Genomic DNA, 14,927 nt, shown 5'->3' on the forward strand with positions numbered 1-14,927 from the left:
AAGAAAGCCGAGCAGATTTCATATTCAAAGTGCAAAAAAGATTATCGATACGAAAAATGCTAAATACACTATGGTCCGCGAGTGTCACCCTGACAGGAAACGTGTTAATTCGTATTGTTGCACAACGCGAGACACGAGCGGAAATTTCTTTCGGCACGGGCGAGATTTGAAGGCTGATGGAAATTTTGGAGAGCAAAGAAGGAGGAAACGATGTTTTATACGAATTCACAGAAAACTCGAGTTGGATCGGCGCCAGCGTAAAATTAGTTTGAATCGAGGATAGGATAAAACCGTTGAAAAATTATTCCAAGCTTTGTGGATACACGTTTCTCGTCTAATTTTTGCCGCGCCCAGTTTCTCGTTGTCTCTTTCACGATACTCGTCGACAAGAAATTACTGCTATAGAAACGGACATATTGTTCCTTTAGTCTCCTCTCTTTTATATTCGACGTTCCAGTGACTCTCTATTTCGTTTTTCTTTTCATTCTACGTAAATACAGTGACAATAAAAGGGTAACATTGTATCAAAATCTATTCTCCACAATTATACCATCAAGCTATATTTATAACAAAAAGTACGTCGATCAAAATTCAATCGCTATTCTAAGATTCAATTTTGTCTCGCAATCGTATAATACAATGCACGAATCCGTAGTCTCCGTACTTTGATCCGACAAAAACACAAACTCGCAAAACCAAAAGGAAACTAAAAACTAAAATCACGAGACAGAGATTTAAACTATCCAATAATTCCCTCGAAGAGTTCATCCTCGAGTCCGACAAAGGATTCATAAACACGTGCGTGGTAGGCAGACCGATTTACCTAGACATTTTGATAGAATCAGAGACTGGTACGTAACAGGCGTGGCGGACGAACGAAGATTATCAGATGAAGTGATTCGACTGTTCGGCGTGTTTCAGAACTTGGTGCCTTACCGCTGCAGTAGCGACAGCGACGAGGAGCCAGTCACGAAGCAGCCTCGACTCAGCCGTAGACACTCGCGAGGTTCTGGAAGGGAATCCCCGGGTCAGTCGGCTCGTTCGACGCGTTCGAAACGCCACAGAGCCACGAGATCGCGATACTACGAGGATCCAGCCACTAGCAGAACGGACCTGTCCGATACAGACGCGTCTTCCGAGAATCGATCGATCAGCGACGGATCCTATTTCGAGGTGCGTACACGAAATACATATATTTGCAATTATTTTCTTCTTGCAGCAAGGATATTTAGCGGGATATTCGCTGGTCGAGAACATACACTGTATAGAAGAGTCGTGAAACCGGTATGGCAACGTTTCCCAAACTGTTACCGAAGAACAATGGAGCACGAGCCTTCGGGAGGAAGTTTGCTTGATTAGAGCGAGGTGACTGTTCGGTTGACGATCCATGGTGTATCGCACGTGTGCCTATGTGTTCGTGGATTCGTTAACGAAGATGAACCCGTGGATTAGCGGTGGATCCGGCTCGTTCGTCGCGAGTTGATTAGTCTTTGATTTACGCTCGAGAAAGTCTTTGATCCGTGGGCGATATACTTAGTGGTGTCTTTGTGGTGTTTCAGTGAAACTCGAATTGATTCGTGTGACGAATTGAGAAGAATATTTCAAGCATTAACGAACGGTTCTCAGTGTAATTTTTCGTACTAGGGAATATCGATGTGAAGCTTAACAGCTAAGATTTAAAAACGAAGCAGTTCGAGTATATTTTGTAGATGCTCGAGAATTTTAGAAATTGGAAATATTTGTCGAGCTAGGTTTCCTGTGCTTCGATATTGGATCGGCTTGGAAGACGTTACCGCGTGGTTATTCGAGGATGGACACCTGACTGTGGAAGTGAACTTGATCCTTATTAGCTAACGGCTATTGTTTCGTTTCGAGTACAAAAAACTATCTTGCATACTTGGTGCATGCGTTACGTCCGCGTATGATCGAATCGAATAAAATCCGGAACACGTTCCATGCCGTTTCTTACATGGAACTCTTAACTCATTTTCGCGTTTCAACTATATTCAACGATTTTAAACGATTTGAATGCACTGTTTGTGTTTCTCTATAGTGCTTCGAATATGATATTCTGAAAAACATCATAAGATAGGACTGGAGTATAGCCGAATTAATAGAATCGTTATTCTTTATTTATTTCCAATCGAACGATCTCTTCCATACAAGAAAGTTGAATTATCCTCAAAAGAGAAAACTCCAGCTTTCGCGTTAATTATTATTCGAACGTCACCTCAGTGGTTTCAGAATTAAAATCGGCAGATCTCGAAGATTAACTGCAATTGTTTCATACTCGGAAACGTATTAACTTCATTTCCACTCTACAACGTAGCACTCGACTTTCCTTTTCTACGAATCATTATCCACCTTCCCAGTCATTTTCTAACACTCTCTGCCTCATAATTCGTTGTCTGAAACTGTGAAACATCTCTCTAAAACCATTAAATAGCTTAGATCTACGAGACGGCGGATACCTGAATATGGAGATGAGCCTGATCCTTATTAGCTGCTATTGTCTCGTTCCCGGAACAAAAGTGGTCGATGTCCCTCGTATACGTCAACTTGCACTCTGTGTGCAACTTCTATCTCAATCTACCCCTTGTCTATTTCGAACATTCTATTTCGAACATTCTCGTAATTTCAATTTTTGTACTCGTATCTTTCAGGTTTATCGGGGAAAGTTGGTGGAAAAACAAATGGATGATGTTTTTCTGGTGTGTGGATGGCATCACGAGTGCATCAAGCGTACACAGTGCAACGTTACTCGTCACACGTGCGTTACCAGTGTGAATGATCTATCGTTCGCGAGCTACGACACAACGTGATTATAGTGCGTGGCACGGGTTCAAGCGCGGTTCCACCGCGTTCCTTTCGTTGCATCTCTTTGTTAGTCGATGAAATCAATTTGTGAGATTTATCTGGATGTTTCGAGCGAATTAATTGTTCCCTAGGAGTAGATGGCTTTGTAGTTTTTTAACCGAGACTATATCTCTTTGTTAATGTGATATAACAAAATTAAATGGAATGGTAAAGTTTCGCGTATATAAGTTCAACATTCTCTTCTTTTTATTTTACTGCTGCTGCTGCTAATTATATCGTTCCATTTTGTTGATAGCAGTTGAAACAAGCTCTTTTTGTACGCCTGGCAACACTATAGTTCGCAGAGTGGAACGCGTTCGGCGGCGTTCCATCTCTTTGTTGCACGGTGAAATTGATTTACGACGCCGGACTTTTCGTTTTCGTGTACATTAATTAACACCTGAATCAAATCGAAGCGCGTCAAACTCACGAGGATTTATCGCCTCGCATCGTTTCTTTAACTAAACCTTCCTCCATTGATTGACAGAGTCTCGTGACACGAAATTGGCACAGGTATCGTTAAAGTCCTCCGAATAACTCGAAGAAACTGTTCAGTAAGAAGTTTGTGGACGATAGGAAGAGAGAACGGTATTTCTTTTTTTCTCCTCTTCATTTTTTTTTTCTCTCGAGGAAGCTCGAAAAGTGTTTCTTGTTCCAAACGCGTTACTCTGCGAGCGGAATGAGAACTCGACGAGAGAAAGTGCACGCGGGGCCTTTTACCTTTTGAAATATTCACGAGGCAAAATAAAATAAAATTGAAATTGACGAGTAATTACGCGTACGTGACGCCGAGGAACGTGCTTCCATTGCATCAACCCTCTTCTCGACTAATCAGAAACGAATGTACATATATATTTATTTTCTTTCGTTCGTTTCGAACATCTGCGTTTCCTACACAGAAGAAACCAGTTTCTTACCACGTCGTTACATTGAACGTTATTACATTCCATTATTTTGTCACGTTACCGTACCCGTCTTTATTTTCTTCGCTCGAACCAATGGAGTTGATCTTGAAAATATTTTTTGCTCCTTCCAACTAGTCCACCATTTCCCTGTTACCGGACATGTATCAAAAACGACTCGTATTTCCCTCATATGTTTGCTTCTGAAACAACTCGCAAAGAGAGAGAGAGAGAGAGAAAAAAAAACAAGTATCAAGAGGCAAATCAGTTAACGAAGCGAATTACCTGTTTTATTTTCATAGTCACAGCGAGAACCTCTCCGTAGTGGAAATAGCTGTAACCTGAAATCTTAATGGCGTCGGTGTGTTTCTCGTTTTTCTTTGATCGATCGAAACGTTTTTGCCATTTCGTCAAGTACGAATGGAATCGAGCGACGAACGAAAGCGCGCATACGATCGGTCGAGGTAACGCGAGAAACACTTCGAAGCGTGAAATTTTCACGGTTGCATCACGCTCGATTTTATGGAGCACGAGAGAGAATCCGTTTTGTCGAGCAACAAATAATAATGACCGGAATGGCGTTCGCATACCGTCACTGAGTGTGTTAAGTGGAAAGAAATCTGCCGCGAAACGAGCACGTATACACGCCGATGTGCCGCCATTATACAGCGGACCGTACACACGCGTATTCGACACGTATGCGTTTTATTATGTTTCGATATGCTGATACGCGGAAGACATTTTTTGAAAACTTGTTGTAGGAAACGCGATCGAGTCGTCGGAAGGTTTATTTCCTATTTCAAATATTTTAAAACTTTGATCGATTTGCAGTAATTTATTACGGTATATTTATTACGATAGAAAGGTAGATTTATGCTGGATAATTATAAAATTTATTGCATTAAAGTACAAATGAAAAAATGTAGGTTTAATTATGTAGGTTGCGTGATATTTATTATTTCTTTTACGCCTCAGAAAGAAACAAAAAATTAATCGTTTGATATATATCTATACGTACGATTACTCTCGAAAGTCGCCCTTCTCTCAAGCATAAGTAGAAACATTCTATTCGTTTACTACCGTGATATTTTGATGAGATCGGACAGTTGTTTGCGTTGGTGCGCCAGTTAGCGACTTGATCGATAATTAACTCCTTATCGTAGAAAATTATCGTGATAATCTGCACGCGCCTCGCGCTCGGTCAGTCGCAGCGGTGTGATGTGAACGTACAATTCTCACTGTCGATTATGTTTCCTTCTATATCGAACATTTCAAACATTGAACATTTTTACTAAAAAAAAAAAAGCGTTTTTACGACAACGCAGCATGATCCGGATTAGTGTAATCTTACCGATTATCATAGTGCGATCAAAAGTTTTGAATCTTAAAATGTCCACGGAATTTCTCAACTGAAATAGTGAAAAACAGAAAAAAAAAGGAACACTTCGTAACGTCTGATTGCAGGATGAATTATGTCCGGTTTATGTGATGGACACAAAGTCCGACGGAGTGGATAATCTCCAAGAAGTTAATCGAATCGCGAGCACGTTAGGCGATCAGGGCGAAGAAGCTGACATCGAGGAAGGTGCGGTAAGCGAAGACGAAGAGTACGACATGCCACCGACACCTGACACCGTACCGATGACAAATTCGACGGCCATCGAGGAGAGCTGCGACCAGATCGACGGCCAGCCAGGCAACTCTGAACAATCGAACGGCAATTTAGCCGCTAACGAGCCAGTGAAACGTCGCAGAACGACTGAGGAGGTCGCCTCTTTTAACACGTAAGATCACCTTATCAGGATTTTATCACGTGGGCGTGTACGCCTAATTGACGTGCACGAATATACGTTCAGAGAGTTCGCGTTAATGTTCCGTTTGATCAACACGTTAGTATTTTTATTCATTTTCATCGTTCACACTTGCCAATGTTTTGCAATCGGTATGGTAATTGGAGAAAACTTTTTGAAGAATGTTCCGTAAGAAGCTTCGACGATAATGAAAAGTTTCGTTGCAAGGAAAGTAACGGGGTGCAAAGGGTTAATCCGATTTATCTCTACGAAACACTCAGTAGTTACGAAATACTGTATTTTTAGAAAACACAGATGTACGTTATCAAAATTTGCCTAGATACCACTTACTACTTCTAATTAATCACGATGTTCGATTAAAATCATAAAAATTTCAAAATACTGAAAATATTCGGAATAATCAAAGTATTCAAAGTTCGAAGTACTCGAAAGCAACCGCAATATTAATCGCCCTCTTAAAGAATACGTAAAAAGTTAAGGCTTTTATTAAGCTTTTTAGACGACGAGAGATAATCAGAATTTCGCACCACTGATCCGTGTCGTTTCGCATTAGGTCCGACAGGAAATCGAAGAATTGCGCGACCTTCTACTTCCGCCACTTGGACACCGACTCCGAGCAGAACGAGGAGGCGGCGATCGTAGCGGAGGACTCGTCGGAGGAAGAGTGGACGTACACGTCATCACGGATGAATAACGTTACGACGGAGCAACGCAAGACCAACGTTCTGGTGCGTCTGGACTTCGGCGAGGGGCAGAGTCAACCACGAGCTAGCGAGGGAAACGCGAAAACGAGCGAAACGAAGCCCGTAAAAGAGACTTCCAACATGGAGGGTGTCAACGAGACTTCAAACGAAACCGACGCGTCGTCTCGCTGCGAGAAAGACAGTGACGACGAAACGAGAAACGACAAGACGAGCATCCAAAGGCTCATTAAGGAAGTAGAGAAATTAGTCGGAGAGGAAAGGCGCAACGGTGCAACGAAGACATTCCCTCAGCTCATTCTCGATGATAAGGAGGGTATAACGAATAATCATCGCGCCAAATACGCGAGGATCAAAGAATGGTTGAAACTGAACTCTGTACAAAACCACGACGGACGATCCACGTCACAGGTAGGTCGTAATTATTGTTATTGTCATAGGGTGAATAGCTCGACGTTTGCCTCTTACGATTTTTTCTTTTGTTCTTTTATTTAATGGGAAGAAGATTATTTCATGCTAATCGGAAGGCAACAAGGTCGTTCTTTGGAATTTAATGTAATTGAATTTAACGTAATTGGCTTTTCGTTGGGAATCGTCGATTCACGCACGATGTCCAAGCTTCCTCCGCTTTGCAAATTGAATATTTCGTAACAATGTGAAAGAATGGACACGTGATATCTCGATCTTTTGTCGTCGATGAGTTACTTAATCGATGTTTTTAAAATGCTCGTTTGGATTCGATCGAGTTACATTAACGATTTGAAAGAAAACGCGCAAGTATAATATCCGCTTTCGAAATATCTTACTCCACCATAGTTCGTTCTTAAACAAACATTGAAAACGCGATAATTAAATAAAGAGCTAGAATAATATTCCGAAAAGAAAAGAAAAGTAAAGTACGTAAAGAGCAAAAGAAAACAAGAATTATAAAAGAAATATAAAACGGTCAAGGAACCGAATCGTCAGTCTGATCATGCGCGCCAGTTGTAACGAGGTCTAAGGGGGAATTATAACGTTTCGTAACAATTGTAATCAGCGCGAATTACAGCCGTTGGATAGCTGCGATGCCAGTGGCGAGTATACGACGGAAGAATCCGATGGGGAGAGGCAGTCGGTTTCATCGGAGGATCTGCAGAGTAGCGTTGCGACGTATCGCAGATTCGAAGGTGCATTGGGTTGCACGTCTCAATCGGTGTCGCAAGAGATATTCGACGACGCTGAGAAAACGCCGATCAACGAGGCGCATCCGATACTGGACACGAGTACGCCAAAAGTCGTGATGCGCTCGAAGCAGAAGCACAACGGGCCCAGACCGTGGAGCGTATCTTGTATCTCACAGATCGGGAACAACTCGAATTTGAACCAAACCAATGACCCGATTTCGCAGTTCTCCATAAGCGAAACTGCGCTCCACCAGTTAATCGCTACTCCGCCCACTAAATCCGTGTCCCTCGATGCAACGTAAGTAGATAATTCTACCTATCTTTGTTTGCTCGTTTTAGAAACGAATTTTTATCGTGGAAATAATATTGCGAATTGGTTATAATTAGAACGAATAGATCGTAGAAAGATTAGAAATGTAAATTTTTGAATCGAAACTTTCGCTTTTAGATCATTTTTAATTTCGACGTTCCAAATTTTCAAGTTTCCAATTTACTTCAACGAATAAGTTACAGTATCTTTCGCTTTCGAGACGGCGCGTGTAATTAGAACCATCGAGGTATACACATCGATTTATAGTGTAATCGATGCGCATGGGAGCGCATTATTCAAATCCATCGCGTGTCGACAACCGCGACGTCGCGTTGCCTCGATACCCTATTGCCTCATCGAACTGGCAGACATTTTAATTTCACCTCATTTGAATTACAGAGGATCACGGAAATCGTTCAACAACTCAACGTCCACGTTATTGGAGGAGTCGATCATTTGCCACGACGGCCGTGTGGTTCGAAACAGTTCGTTGCGCAGGAAAAAGAGCAGGTTGCGCAAGAAGAACCTGGTAAGACGATGCTGCTTGCTCGTAGCTAAAAAAGAGCACGCCAATATTATTAAAATTGTTTTCTCGTGTTTCCATTCTTTCTCGCTTTTCCGTTTACATAGGGTCGTAAAAGTGACTCCAGTTCGGAAGGTGTGACCGCGAATCATTCGGCGGGAAGCGATGGCAGCTCGTCGAATCAGCAACGTTCACCGCGTAAAATGAGCGGAAATCGCGCGATGCGCACCATTTCTAGAGACTGTCACGGTCGTTTGACTACCCTGGTAAAATCCGGCTCTTTCTCGGGGTGCACCGCTCATCAACAACTCTCGGCGGAGAGGACGATCGCCAGCGACCCGACACCGCCGTTCAGGTTACCTTGCTGTACTTCGGTGGCTTCCACATCCGAGACCGAGGGTGAGGAACAACGTAACTATACGCGAGGCTGCTTCGCCTACTACGATACCGTTCCAAGCAATAAGGAGCTGTGCAATCAGCAACTGAACGTCGATAGCGACATCGAAATGAATAGCCTCGGAAATAACTCGATCTCCGATCAAGCTTGGGATAATTATCAGGTAACTGGTTCCAACTGGAATCGTACGAAACAAAATTCCTGTTCTTTTCTTTTTTGTTTTATTTTTTGTTTTCGTTTTGATATTAATTTTTTGATGTTTCTTTTTCCTGGTATCGCTTTTAACAAAGTTAGGTTCTTATGTAACAGACAATAATTAAGACCAGAAGTGAATAAATAAAAGTTTTATGCAATTCTTTGAAATCGATAGCGAGGATATGGAGTACGTTGATAGGTAAGATAGTTTTAGGAAATCTAACTTTTATCTCTTGGAAATTTCGCTTAATATTATTGTTACTATAATGATACTACTAAAGAGTAGACTAGAGAAATTATTTTATACGATTGAGACTAATAATTAGGTGGAAATGAACACTAGTATCAAACAAACAAGTTTCTGACAAGTTCCTAACGTTGAATTCTTTTGAAACTATTTATTTAATTAGAAGAATTATGTCGATATTCATATAATTGGAGTAAATAAACAAATACCTATTCTTAAACTGATCTCTTTTCAATAGGAGAAATATATGAGCGAGCCATACAGTGAAGCGCCAGACGTAGAAACGGCACGAAGATTATTGGACTTTGGGGATGATTACCGAAACTTCCTTGATAGTCAATCCGATTGTGCCTCCAGTATGAGCGCAATGCCCGCTAGTTCTCCACCGCCTAGAAGTCATATGGATCATGTACGTTCCATTCTATTATTCTTTCTTGACCAAGTGTCCATATTCTTTCTGTGACAATACATCTGCTATATCTTTGCATACGGATTTCCATTATCTTGTATATAACATGGGTCAGTATATGGAATCGCATATGAGTCAATATTTGTATAATGAAAATCGACATTGGTATCGTTACATTAGGAATAGAACAATAATTTCTGTTATCCACGCCAAATGTCCATATAGTTTATATATCCTTAGTGTGATTAATCAATTGCCTTAATGCACAACGATTTATTGTTTTATTTCTCAATGAAATCATGTCTGGAATTTTGTTTGACAGAAAGCATACCGGTGTCGTAGTTTAGTCATAGCTCTTCCTCTGTGTTATAGTGTTTCATTCTATGGAAAAATAAAGAATCGCCGTTTGTATATTGCCGTAGAACGAATGTAATTCTTCTGCAGCAAATAAAAATTTAATTTTATCTGTCCAACCACAAAATCACTTTAATATTTGCCTTGACCTTACGCCGAATTGTTACCTCGCACCAGATATGCTCGAGCATACTTTACTCAATTTTTGCATATACTCCATCTAGACGCATAAATTATTCACGAGTTATCTTTCTTTTCATCTCGAGGGTAATTCAAACATAATGATCATTGGATAGTACTTTCTATTCAATGTACGTATAACATTATCTCGAAAAGAAATTTTCTTTCGCACAACACATTTCTCCGTTGAATCTCTCCGTGTCTTATCAAGTCTTCTTTGAGACGAACGCGTCTTCGCGATGATGATATCTTAACGAGGATAAACGATGTAATTACATATACAGTCACTGCTAGAAATGTCTCGCAGCCGGTATCTGGATCAGAATTTTAATGATAAATATCGAGTAGAAATTTCTACGAATTACACTTTCTCTGAATGAAATTTTATATATATATATATATATTGTTTATTGAATTTTTATATACGTTGAAAATATTTTTCATATGCAGTAATAATTGCTCAAAATATATTATAGTTTTAAAAAAAATTTACAAACAGTTGCAAATAAAATCAAATTAGATATCGATTGAATTTAATTTTCATATATGATATACGTATCGCGTTGTTAAAATCATTTCTGTGTACAGTAGGATCAGTTCGTTATCTCGACCAATAAATCGGATAACTACGATAGCCGTGTTTCAAAAATTTGCCCTTGACTTCAAACGGGTTTTGAGCGCCACTGGCAATAGCAAACAAAGAGAATGTTTAGCTTCCATGCTTGACTTCGATACATATTAACCAGTAGTACGCTACCATTGCTCTTAAAATTTCCAAACTCATTAATATAACAGCCATTATCTACAAAATAACAATAATGAACTTTATCGTTAATAAATTAACATGGATTGATCTTAAAGTAAAATGAATATTACAGCGTATAAGGGAGTAATACAAGAAAATTAAGAAAAATTTGAAATTTGTTACAGGAAATAACCGATACCACGGAAGACAGCGACAGTGACGTGGAGGATATACGGAACGTAATCGAGAAGTCGCAGTCTCAGTTATCACTTGCTGAAAGTTTATTCTCGAGGTCGTGCAACGGCACGATACCGCAAGATAACGTACGTAACTCATTCAGCTTGTACTTTATAGTACAATTTCGGCCTAAATATTTGAAACAGTTGCAAAGTAGCATACAAAGTTTCTTTTCGTGGCTTTATTACAAGTTTATTGCCACCGGTATTCTTTTCATGCGCCTATGCGCCCGTATAAAATACTTTCTCTTAATGACTGAATGGCGCAATTAAAAAAAAGGACAATTAATTTCTCTGCTTGTGTGCTTTGTGTGCTTTTCTCACCTTCAGTTTTAATCATCATTACATGACAAAAGATTATATCGTTTCGTTTTCTTGTATTTTTGATGACCTTTCAATCGTTTAATTTAGTTAACGAGTATGAGGAATGTCGTGTATTTGAATACCGTGATGCTCTCTGCTTTCTAAGTATTTATTTTACAGTTTTATTTTTACTTCTAAACGCTACTGCTTAAATTTATTTCTTGACGGAGGTCTCTTGATAGATATGATTTTTCTTATTATTTATACTATATAAATAATTTATATGTATTTTTTTAAAGGAAAGTTAAAATATATGTATATTTGACATATTATGTGGGATTGCTTGACACGTAGATGCTTCGAAACAGTGGCATGAAAGGACAAATTGGCAATCATTGTATAAATATAAATAAAATTGTAATATAAAAATTTTCTTTTTATGTGTTCCTGATCGTCCATCTGATCTATTCTATTATTACCTTTTAACAATAAATAATACAGTGTGTAAATAAGAAACTTTTACTCATGAATAAAATTAGTAAATAATAGATAACAATAAATGTCATTCAAATAATAATGGAAAATAGGAAAAGGAGGTTGTACTAATACTGTTCACCTGCATGTTTATTATTCTATCCTTATCCTGCTTGTGTAGCCCGTACTCACAAATCATGTTGACAAATATCCAACTTATTGTACATGTCCCTGAATTGCTTCATGAGCGATTCCATGTTGCCTTTTGCAAGAGTACATTCACTGAGAGTTATTGCGAATGAATAATTGCTTTTGATTGGTGATTTACAAAGTGTACTTAAGATTTTGTATACTTTAATTTTGCCGTAAGTATATTGTCGCATTTTTACTACTTTTAAACGATTTCCTATATCGAGTGGCTAATAATGTCGAATAATTTAAAGATCGGAAAAGTGGATTTATTTAGAATAAAATTTTCTATGGCGATGGGAATAAACAATGTATATTGCTTAAAATAATCAAAAGAATTCTTAAAATAATTAAAAGAAAGAAGAGCTGTTTTGTACTATACTTAATTCCTTTAATAAATTATCTATGCATGAAACTGTGTCGAATTATAATTTTTTTTACACACAGGCTTTTAATTATTTTGAGCAATAGGCAATATTTTTAGCATGAACGCTGTAAAAACATTGTGCTTGGATTCTTTCTCGCTTCTTTTTTTGTTATTATCCGAATATACGTAGAAATGTTAACGAAAGCTGAATTTGATTTCACGGAATGTTGCTAGAGTAATTCTTTTTACTTCCAATTAAAGACAATGGAATTCGTAGACTGACTTAAGTTTTTATGTTGTAGTCCGAAGTGGAATGTGCGTGTAGCGAAAATCTGCGGTGTCTACACGCGTTATTGGAGTCCGTCAGCAATTCGTTCCGAAGCGAAAAATACGTGAAACAAATTCGTGGTGAGTACAATCAAATTCACCGTCGATCATTTTCTATTTCGCTGTCGTACATGGCCGCTGTATTGGTTACTGCTCTGAGCGGACTTGTATTTTTGCTTCTTTCGTAATTTTATTATTTTATTCTTTGACGACGAAAGACGACTTTGAATTTAATATCCCATAGAGGGAACATACAGCAGCAGAAAAGTTATAAAATATTTTTACTTGTATCATGCGATGAATCTTTTCATGAACACGTTTGAAAATGTTTCTTTCAAATCTTTTATAGTATTCAAACATAATCGAAGGAAATTTATTTTCGAAATAAGAGTGACAATTAACAGAAAAATCTGAATGGATTTAACGATTAGAATTTTAAATCGACTCGATTCAAGCGTTGTTTCATAAAGCAGCTTGTGTAAATATTATTGTAAAGCAATTGCAAAGACTGATACGCAAGTATTATAGTAAGTTAGAAATGTGCATTTCTGCTTTCGATGTACATACTTCGAAACTGTATTTCTGAGAAGCGTATGCATTTGAAGTAGTGTTACTGATACTAACCGTAACTATAATTGATCAATAAATCTCGTACTTAATTTTAGAATAAAAATTGTAAAGAATAACGAGTGAATCAAACTGTTCGTAATATAATGTAATTAATATTTGAATTCTTGTGATACGTTTGCTTAAATGTACATATAGAAAAGATTAAGATCTTTAAACATCGTTAATTAATTATATTTAAACGATGACTTGTGCACAGAAGCAATGTATGATACAACGATCCTTATATGGCATCAAGATACAAATGCACGTGTAAATTTTTCTGAACTATAAGTTGATCATCTGCATGCTAAAGAGCGAATTATATTTGCACATTAATGTTCAATTTGACCGAGGATTATGTCCCCGGTAATTAACAATAATTTAAATATCATTTTACGTAATGTAAAATGTATTTTTAAATTTCACCTTTGAAATAGTAGAAAGGTGCGAGACAATATTACTAGTAATACATTAGTTAATACTAATACTAGTTAACTTCCGATAATGTGAAATCTTTTTCTAAGAAAGGGTTACGTCACAATTACTACTTAACTTAAAAATGAATAGGTAACAAAAAAAAAAAAAAAAAGAGGGGTGGGCAGGAAATATTGCTGGAGGAAACGCAAACTGTACGTATCTATTTTTTTTTTACAACACGAATATTGGATTTTTCTCGCTTGTTTATATAATTTAATTTTTAATTAATACCTTCCTTATTAATTTTTTATTTATTGCAACGAACGCAAATGCGAGTGTAACAAACCTTTAGAGTATTTTGATTTTTAGTTCACTTTTGTATACCGTTCATATTGTAACTATTATGTAATAAACACTGCTTTGTTGTGGCTTCCTACTACTAATTATCCTTTTGTTTCTTTTATCACCTACAGTGAATATTATTCGGATTATATGCCCTTATCTCTAGTTTGGTGGTATTTGTATAGTTTGAATAATGTTTCTTTAATTCATACGATAGAATGCCTCGAAGATATAGAGCTTTTTATGCATATTAAATATATTTAACAGATCGTGAAGTATATGTAGGATAAATTTACCAAATGGTACCTTCTCGTTAATATATTTATTATTTATGAACGATTTCGAATAAAATTATGGAATCTTATGGAATTTAATCATCTCGATTATATATACATTTCTCTTAATTACAATAAGCCTCTACATTATCAAACAACCGAATGCTATTAAATCGACGAATAAGTAGTCTTTACAGCACTTATGTATCTGCTTGCAGCATGAAACCTCTAAAAACGTATTCCGTGTAGCAGCGGAACCAATTTTCTTAATTGCTAGAACAAGTAGCTTTTAAGCGGGGGGGGGGGGGGGGCAAAGTAGTAACTTCGATTACGTTGCATACAGCCTTAACACGATTTCCGTTTAAAATGACGAACATCTCGCTGAGATTGCACTAGCTTTGTAATATTGAATGTGTGATAACACGCTTGGTCTATAATACAGATCACGATCAGATCGATAAACATCCAATTCTATACGATCTTCTATACCTTCTTTATCTTTCTTCTTTGTTATTATAGATGGATAAAATTTCATTTGTGTACTATTTTCCAAGAATAGCTTTATTAAATACAATAAGATACAATTCGCAATTTT

At 37.8% G+C, this 14,927-nt stretch overlaps 1 protein-coding gene across 10 annotated transcripts in view; it reads left to right on the plus strand.

Annotated features, from left to right (window-relative positions):
* Positions 1-14,927, plus strand: part of LOC139995526 (uncharacterized) — a 261,227-nt gene that overhangs the window by 67,982 nt on the left and 178,318 nt on the right. For 8 of the 10 annotated variants that reach the window (XM_072019115.1, XM_072019116.1, XM_072019111.1 and 5 more), the window contains exons 8-16: positions 922-1,173; positions 5,223-5,542; positions 6,123-6,681; positions 7,307-7,731; positions 8,143-8,272; positions 8,374-8,826; positions 9,344-9,514; positions 10,979-11,116; positions 12,665-12,770. In XM_072019115.1, the coding sequence (XP_071875216.1) occupies positions 922-1,173; positions 5,223-5,542; positions 6,123-6,681; positions 7,307-7,731; positions 8,143-8,272; positions 8,374-8,826; positions 9,344-9,514; positions 10,979-11,116; positions 12,665-12,770 (2,554 nt within the window). The remainder of the gene's footprint in view (positions 1-921; positions 1,174-5,222; positions 5,543-6,122; positions 6,682-7,306; positions 7,732-8,142; positions 8,273-8,373; positions 8,827-9,343; positions 9,515-10,978; positions 11,117-12,664; positions 12,771-14,927) is intronic. The other 2 variants (XM_072019112.1, XM_072019119.1) reach the window with 2 other exon arrangements.

The sequence above is a fragment of the Bombus fervidus genome, chromosome 16 (assembly GCF_041682495.2).
Source record: "Bombus fervidus isolate BK054 chromosome 16, iyBomFerv1, whole genome shotgun sequence".
Lineage (NCBI taxonomy): Eukaryota > Metazoa > Arthropoda > Insecta > Hymenoptera > Apidae > Bombus > Bombus fervidus.